The sequence below is a fragment of the Cyprinodon variegatus genome, unplaced genomic scaffold (genome assembly GCF_000732505.1).
Source record: "Cyprinodon variegatus isolate N-32 unplaced genomic scaffold, C_variegatus-1.0 Scaffold746, whole genome shotgun sequence".
Lineage (NCBI taxonomy): Eukaryota > Metazoa > Chordata > Actinopteri > Cyprinodontiformes > Cyprinodontidae > Cyprinodon > Cyprinodon variegatus.
Window position 1 is genome coordinate 213655 of NW_015151199.1, and position 8918 is coordinate 222572.

The 8918-nt window shown below is 40.3% G+C and overlaps 1 protein-coding gene across 2 annotated transcripts in view; it reads right to left on the reverse strand.

Annotated features, from left to right (window-relative positions):
• Positions 1-362: 362 nt before the first annotated feature.
• The window catches only part of LOC107098104 (neurogenic locus notch homolog protein 1-like), a 47350-nt gene continuing 38794 nt past the window's right edge, over positions 363-8918 (reverse strand). The window contains exons 28-34 of one of the 2 annotated variants that reach the window (XM_015395569.1): positions 5601-5814; positions 5219-5309; positions 4884-5049; positions 3531-3829; positions 3236-3383; positions 2843-2940; positions 363-2761 (exon numbers count right to left, since the gene is read on the reverse strand). In XM_015395569.1, coding sequence (XP_015251055.1) covers positions 1391-2761; positions 2843-2940; positions 3236-3383; positions 3531-3829; positions 4884-5049; positions 5219-5309; positions 5601-5814 — 2387 coding nt within the window. In that variant the 3' untranslated portion in view covers positions 363-1390. The remainder of the gene's footprint in view (positions 2762-2842; positions 2941-3235; positions 3384-3530; positions 3830-4883; positions 5050-5218; positions 5310-5600; positions 5815-8918) is intronic. The other variant, XM_015395570.1, reaches the window with a different exon arrangement.

Here is an 8918-nt window from a genome sequence, read left to right on the forward strand (position 1 = left end):
TTAAGACAGCAATATGTCATTTATTATAGAAGGTAACTTTTACACAGATGAAAATAAACTGCAAACTTACATTTATTATGAATGATAACTTCACATAAGAAGCAAACAAAATCAAAAATGCTGCTACAAAAACTAACATATCCTTTTGTTCTAATAAGTAGATTTGAAAACTCAAACAGAGTGCATCTTACACATTTAAGTGAATACAGTTGAGAACTTAAGTTGGCAGTGCTTAAAAAAAAAAGACATTCCTACACATGTATGTTTGCCTCGGCAAGTTTTTGTTACAGAACAGTAAATAAATACAAATTTATAAAACCTCAATCTTTATTGTTGATTTTTTTTTTCTTTTTCTTTCTTTATTTCTGAAAAGGTTACCTAACAATATATTTCATTCATTTGTATATCAGCTCAATTTATTTTGTGCCTTGGGGGGGGGTCAGAAAAAATAGAAATATATATTCTGATCTCTTACATTTTAGAGGCTTTTGAACAGTGCAGGATCAATTCAATGCATAATGAAGACGTAAGATTTCTTAAACAAAATCTTGCTTACAAGGGAAATGCATAAAAGCATATTTACAGAAGGAAGAACGCAGCCATAGGCTAAAACTAATCGGAGAGGAAAAGGAAATAGAGATTCCTGTTCCCTCTGGACAACAACAAACATTGTGGCCAACGGGCCAGTTCTGCAAAACCACAGGACTCACAACAATTCAAGCCTGTCTTAATTGCCAATCTCCAAGATGGCCATAAACTGTACAACAAATCACATCCCTCACCACAAGAAGAACACATTAACACAGCATAACACTGTGTCAGCGATTCAACAAAATGTACACAACTCTAGTGTTACTAGGATTTACTTGATGTTTAAAAAGGGGGAAAAAGTTCTATGTTTTAGATGCATTCTGTTACTATTCACAGAAATGTCATCTCCCTTTCAAACAAATTTGAAATAACACTGAAACTTACAATGTGCTCTATCTTAATCACAATTTTCATTATAAACAGGATTATACAAATTATAAACAGAGAGAGAAATCATAGAAAAAAAAAAGACAGACTAAGAGTCTCTAAGGAAATAAATACCCAGTGTGTTTGCTATGACTTTACTGTAGAAAATGAGCTGTATAGGAAAGAAGTTCCTCTAGAGGACTTTCTCGGTCCTGCGTACGACCTCCCCACACCATAGAAACATAAATAAAACCTTAATAAATAAAAAAGAAAAGGAATGAAGCACAGATGTCACTGTTAGTACAAAAATGTATAAAAGTCCTACATTTTGATCACTTCTTTGCCCTTTTTCGTTTTCTTCACAGAGAACTTTTTCTTTTTTACAAAATAACAATAAAAAAAAAAAACATACAGCAGTTGATGTGGGTGCTTTTTATTTGAACTGTTCTGATATATGCCCAATCTGGGACTGCATGCTTGTTGGTGGACTTGAAATGCCCTCTGACCAGTCGGACATGTTGGAATGGGGAGATGAACTGGACCACTGGTCAGGGGAGCCAGGGGACGGGGTCAGAAAGGGATGGTCGGGCACCTGGACCTGATGGTTTGGGGTGTTGTCTATAGGGCCCGTATAGCTGTGCTGGGAGGGTGGGGTGAGGAACTGGGTGCTGGGCATGGACTGACTGATGGAGGAGGACATGATCTGGGTTTCCTGTGGGAGGATGGTACGTATGGGCATGCTGGAATTACCTGTTCCCTGCTGGAGCTCTGGGGAACTGAGGTCCCCGCTGATGAAGTTCTGGGTGTTGGCTGAGTTAGAGTTCTGGTGCTGCAGCTGGATACTCTGCTGCTGCTGTTGAAGTTGTTGAAGGTTTTGCATTTGCTGCATTTGTTGAGCCTGCTGCTGCATCATGTGGCTCTGAGGGCCCAGTCGGGCGTTCTGCATCCCCTGATAGGTCATCATCTGCGACATGCTGGAGTTGGGGTGGCCATTATGCAGGGTAGTTGTGATCATCCCATGCTGCCCACCTTGGTGCATACCTCCTTGGCCCCCAGGGGCGCCTCTCATGGGGTTGAACTGACCTGCCTGGTTAATGTTGCTGTGCATCCTGGATAGCCAGTCACATTGGCCATTCATGGGACCCTGACCGCCGGAGCCAGAGACTGGTAGGTGGGTTAAACGGGGTGGCAGTGGGTCAAACTGCATGCGGGCTAGCTCCTGCTTGTTTGGCATCACCATGTGGTTTACAGCCATATGAGGGTCAGACATCCCCTGCAGATGGTTAAGGGATACAGATGGCGACTGCTGGAAGGGGGAGGTCATCATAGGCGGTGAGGCTACATCAGAAACGTATCCGTGAGGAGACTCCAATGAGTCTACAGGTGACAGAACGGCCGAGCTGTCCAGGAGGTTCCCAGACTTCCCGTCCTGAGAGTTCTTCTTCTTCACCTTCATGTCTTTGCCATCTTTGCAGCCGATTCCCTTGTGACTGGGCTTGCGGGTTTTTTTCCCCTGGCCTTGACTTTGAGGCTGAGGCTGCTTCATGCTGCCAAGGAACCCACTGGGTGAGCAAAGAGGGGGAGACAATGTGGTGCTCAGAGACCCTCCGTGCATGGGGGGACTTCGTACCAGGTTGTACTCGTCCATCAGCCTCACAATGTCATGATGCATCCTCTCCTGTGCAATGTCTCTAGGGAGCCGGTCCATATGGTCGGTTATTTCCCTGTTGGCAAAATGATCCAATAAGACCTTAGCAGTCTCATAGCTTCCTTCTCTGGCAGCCAAGAACAGAGGCGTCTCCTCCTGAAGCAAAGAGGATAGAAACAACATTAAACCAGATCAAAGAAAGTCATTTTAAAGGAAACTTTATTTTTTTTTCCAAACCTTGTTGTTCTGCATGTCCTTGTTGGCACCATTCTTGAGTAGAACAATCGCAGCCTCCACATTATTGACTGCTGCAGCCCAGTGGAGGGCTGATTTTCCTGAAAAGGTAAAAAAAAAAAAGAAAGGGAGGTCATTCAAACTCTAATAGTACTACAAACAGCTTCAAACACGTCCAGAAGCCTGCAAAAGTATTAACACTCCTAAAGACTTTTCAGAATGAATCCTATTTCACTGTGCTACCCTGAAATAAAACCCCGATTTTAGGGCCAACTCTACCACCCTACGCTAATGTCTATCACTTTAATAATAAAATACATTGAAACTCAAACAGAAAATACAAGTTTTTTTTTTTGCAAGGCACTGTAGATGCTAAAATAAATAATATTTGTGTACCAAAATCATCGATGGCATTCACATCTGCGTGACAGTTAATAAGCTCCTCCACCATGCCTTCCACTGCCAGCCTGGCAGCCAAGATCAGGGGTGTAGTGCCATCATGCATGCGGGCGTCCAAATCTGTGGCACGGTTCCTTATCAGAATCTATTAAGAGAAACAGTTGATTAAATATCTTAGCAGCTTTAGTTGCATTTATACAACAGTACTATGATATTATGTTATTGTAACGTATTTTATATTAAACAATACGTTCAGATTTATTTAAGGCATTAGAGGGAGAAAAGGGCCCACCTGGAAGACCCCCTGAGCATCAGCGGCCACTGCAGCATGCAGAGGTGTCCTGCCCATGTTGTCCTGAATGTTTGCATCGGCGCTGGCCTCCAGCAGCCGTTTGGCAGCGTCAGAGCGAGCGTACCGGGCAGCCAGATGAAGGGCTGTCTCACCGGTACGATCAGTCTGGTTGTGGAGGTTAGCGCCCTGATAAATGAAGTCGTTGATGACATTAGCCGAGGCGTCCTCCTCTTCCTCACTGTTGCCAGTTTCTAGTCCTCCGCCGCTGCAGGATGCGATCATCAGGGGAGTGAATCCATCTAAGGGGAGAGGAAGCAGCAGGACATGAAAGGTGGATCTTGGCAATGTGTTTGCATGGTCAGCAGAACTCTGGAAGGCCGAATAAGAGCAACTTGAAGACAGAAATGTTCCTCTTCAAAGCCATAGGCAGATCAAAACAAAGCAACCAGCAAATCGAATGTGGATTTGATGCTTTTGCTTGGGTTGAATCATCATAGCTTTTCCTTTCAAGAAGCGATTCTGATCAAGGCACAGGAGGCGCCTCAGAAGGAAAGCAGCGCTTCAGGGATAGAGGCCAGGGCTGCTACCATAAAACAAAGCATTAATATCTAACTGAGAGAGGCAGCTCAGTCAGATGACTAGGATAGGTTTTCTCCTCAAAAGAAAAGCAATCCTAAGATCTCACAGATTTGGTCGATTCAAGAGCATCGATCCCTGACAGAGGGAAAAAGAGCTCTCAAGTTGTTAAATGAGCTACTTTGATTTTTCATAGTTTTGAACAGGGATTCTGGCATTAACCACCAAACATTTTCAGTTTTTTTTATATATATATCTGATGAACTCATTGTTTTTTATAATGTTGCATAAAGATAAAAACTGAGCCCTATTACTGGTGAAATGATTGATCTGATCAGGAATCAGTGTTTTCCCCGAGGTGCCTGGCTTCCAGCTGGCTGCTTTGAAGAAGATCCTTTACCCTGAGGACATGGGGCTTTAGTAACTCCTTCACGCACAATTACACATGCAAACACACACTCATGGCACACGCTTAAAAAAATATCTAACCCAGAAACATTTCTACTTATCTTTTTTTTTCTTTAACCTTTTGAAATAATGAAATCAGCTGACATTTTAACAGCTTAACAGGATTTTGTTTAAAACTGTAAAATTAATTTAGCCATTTTTCCCACTTTAGAAGTTAGGATCACCAATAGAAAAGATGGGATGTTATTATTCAACTTATTTTGATTAATTCACAGTTAATTAAATTTGTTTTTACATAAAATGACATCTGTTTAGATGCACATAATCCTGTAAATAATATATTTGAGGTGAATATGGTATTTTAATTACCTGGTCCTCGCACGTTGACATCCATGCAGTCATTTTCAATCTCACCCTGAGGGGGAGTGGGAGCGATGGAGGGGATACGGAGATCGGCGGCGTCCAGGTGCTGCTGGGTCCACTGGCGGTGGTCGGTCTGGTCGTCGGCGTCCATCACAGCCTGCTCATCAATCTGCTAAAACACAAAAAAAAAGCTAAATATTATGGTTTTATAACAAACAAATAATTACATTTTAATGCATGAATTATAGATGAGCTTTAGTATAAGTTTGAAAATTTCTGGATAATTATATGCAGCTTAAATCATATTTAAATCTCTTGAAAAGGCATTTCTGTTTTCTTACTTTGAATCGCTTCACATCCGTATGTTCGTCCTCTCCCCATTCATTCGGGTTGTCGTCCATCAGAGAAATATCAGAGGTGTTTTTCAGTGGCCTGTGAGAACGCAGACAATTTAGGAAAAATCCATCTAATCCGCTGCTTTTAAGCTACTCATCATTAATATTGCAGGGAAGTAAAAAAAATAAAATAAAACCATTGATCAGATCTCTACCCCACCTCTCCGGCAGATCAGTTAATGAATATTCACCAAAGTTATCTCAGTCTATGATCCTTGTAAAATTCAACCATGACCAATCAACTGTCACACCCAATTCATCGCTTTCACTGTGAGTCCGGTGGTCACAGTGAAGTAGATTTCCGTAAAAGAACCAATCAGAAACTCACTTCAATCCAACTGAATCCTCTCCAACAGGCTCCCGTCTTTTCTTCTTGCTGGTCTCCGTGGTCTTGAAGCCCTCGGGAAGCCAGAGACGCCCGTGCTCATGGCGCCGCTTTCGGGCTGCCACCATTCCCACTCCAAGGAAGGCCAGTATCCCGACGCCGCCCAGGACCAGATAGATTGCGTAGAGTCCGTCGGAAGGCTGCCGGTCAACGCCGCCTGTTAGGAGAGCGGGCGACATAATCACGAAGGTCCTGATAGTCAGGCTCTTCGTCGCCCAGCACTTCCCGCAGCGCAGGCGGCAGCTAGACCCAGAGCCAGAAACTCACTGATGATCCTCCCTGCTTGTCAAGCTAGCTTCTACTATCTACTCAGTAATAATCAGAATAGCTAACCACTTTTCATCAAAAAAAGGGGGGGGGGACAAGGGGCTGGGGCGGGATAAAAAAAAAGAAAATAAGGGAAAAAGAACATCACCACCTCCTCTCTCCTTTTTCAACTCAGGGTACCAAGAGACAACTTTACCATTTCTTCTTTAAGAGAAAAAAAGGGAGGGGATTAATGAACTTCAAATTACTGCACGCGCTTTAAGCTGTAAAGACGAAGGATTTATTAGGATTTTCGAGATAACAAAGACTCCCAACTTCTAGCACACTCCCGATCAATTTTTCCTCTTCTTTTTTTTTTTTTTCTTTCACTAACGATTTTGAAATGATAAACTCCCCCAACCTAAACCCTCAGAGATACATTAAGTCCTGGTATTACATTCAGCGAGGTGAAGGTTGCAGCAGCCCCTCGCCATGTGGGATAAGGCGTGTGTGCGCGTCTGTGTGAGGGTTCGCTGTCAGAGCGCATATAGGTATACATGTCTGAAAAAGAGGAAGCCAGAGACGCCCTTATGATGTGAACGAACAGGGAGGAGGTTGATTTGCTGCAATTAACCATTTTGGAGCCTGAAGCCATTGGATTTGCACACAGAGGAAGAGATTGATTGATTCGACCATGAGATTCACAATTGCATTTGTTCATCGCTGCATAACAAATACACAATCAAAGAGTTCTGTGGGGAGGATCCGACTGCAGGCCTTTCCTGATCCTTTTAGTTTGAGAATAAGCATAAAGGAACACATGTTTTCTAAGTATGTTTGTGCTTTAAGGACCCAATACCCCAAAATTGTTCTCCCCCCCCTATTAACGCTACATCCCCAATAAAAAGGATTGTGTAAACTGTTTAGACTGTATGTTTTAGAGAGTTCCAGGCTAACAGAAAATTTGCAGCATCTATTTAACAGTAAAGTGAAATGCAATTTCAAATAGAGATATCTACCAAAAATCGATAATTATGATATTGTCAAAAATAATCCTCCTAAACACTTAAAGACCAAAACTAATACTAAGTCAGTCATAATTGTTTCACATTTGAAACAGAAAAGGTTCATTTCCATTTTTAGCCTGAAGGAGAACGAGCGTTAATGTTCAGGTGAAAAAAATGGACAAACAGGAAACAGCTAAATATGAAGCAAGCAGAACTCGCTAATTGTCAGGTTGTTGAAAGCTCCAAGCTCTGAACTTTCCCTACATTTTGTCAGCTACTTAACCTAACCACAATCCTATCAGTGCATAAATAATAGAAATACCAAAAAAAAAAAAAAAAATCTTTTTTTTTAAAGGCAATGTGGAGAAAACAAGATTCAAGGTCACTTTTTATTTTAAAAAGACCCCTCGGCACAGTTTTGCTGCTATATAATATCTAAATAAGTCCATTTATTATTTGATTTTTACTATTTCATTTGTTTGAATTCAAAATGAATTTACTAAACTGTAAAGATGTCAGCCTAACTTCCTCACAGAGGGTGTGATTTATTTGACGGTGACATAAACCGGCATGACTTCATTATTTTACTTATATGGAGCATGTACTGCTTTTTAGCAACCACAAAAACAAATATATCCTTTGTTTTGTGTGGAACTATAACGTCTAACAACAGGCAAATCTTCTATTACGAATTCTTGTTCTCTAAGTGTTGAGTGCATTCATGCACAGTAAGGAAGGCTGAGATGAATATGTTAAATAATACATCTGTTTTCAGTTCACTGAAAGGAACAGCAAGGAATAAGCGGTATTTTTAGTTTTGCTGCATTTAAAAATGACTTTAAAAATGACTGAGCCAAAGATCTTTAGAACGTACGCTCACAGCTACTGGCACATTGGATAAAGACGTGCCTCTGAGTGAGTTCACCTTTTATGCAGCGACGTAATTCCACAGTGTGCAGTGAATTCCTTACAATTCTCTGATACAATAAAGTATTTTCTTGAGATATTTGATGGTTTCAAGATGTTCTATTTTTCTCTGACTGTAGATAAGGACACATTTAGGCCAGGGGCACATTGCCTGCCTTAAATAAACTGCATGTATTTTGTCTTCCTATTTTTAAGCGCAATCTGTTTCTGTATAAAGTGACTAATTTAAAATCAAACACTCTGATGCTGTGATACATGAAAGATTAAGAAAAGCAAATGTGACATATATTTGACAGGAGTTGTTACAGGTGAATTTGAAGTAATTTTGTTTTAAAAAAAGGGTCTATATGCTTATTTGCACTTAAATAATCCTTAAAAATGAAAAAAAGGTTTGTTTTTAATTGCATGATCATACTCCTTTTCTTTGCACATTTTAACAAGTTTCCATAAAAATGGAGGTCCTACTGACACGAGGGATAAACTTGTAATCTTGAGACAGAACAGAATTTAAACTAGGAAATGCTAAATGTTTATACGAGGGGTGTTCAATAAGTATAACCCCTGGCCCACTTCCAGATGTTTGACATCTTGCATGTGAAGTATTTTAAATCTCTATAGATTAAATAGCAAATTACAGCTCTGAACTAATTGTGGTTTCTGATTTACTGGTGTTAAAACTGAGTCAAGTCTGAGTTTATGCATTTGAAAGGACCCACACAATGGGAAACTTTTAATCAAATGAAAGTGACTTATAGTGATAATGTCCCATAATATAACCTTGTAAAACATATTGCAACGTCATATAACGAAAATCATCACCATAAGTTATTTTAATTTAATCAAAAGTCTTCCATGGTGTGAGTCCTTTCAAATAGAAAAAACGGATCACTGCTTGAATCTCAACAGGCTCCATTTCAGACTTTACTCAGTTCAAACACCTGTAGCGAAGAAACCACAAATAGTTCAGAGCTGTAATTTGCTACTTAATCTAGAGAGTTATAAATAATGTCACATGTAAAATAATATTATATATATATATATATATATATATATATATATATATATATATATATATATATAT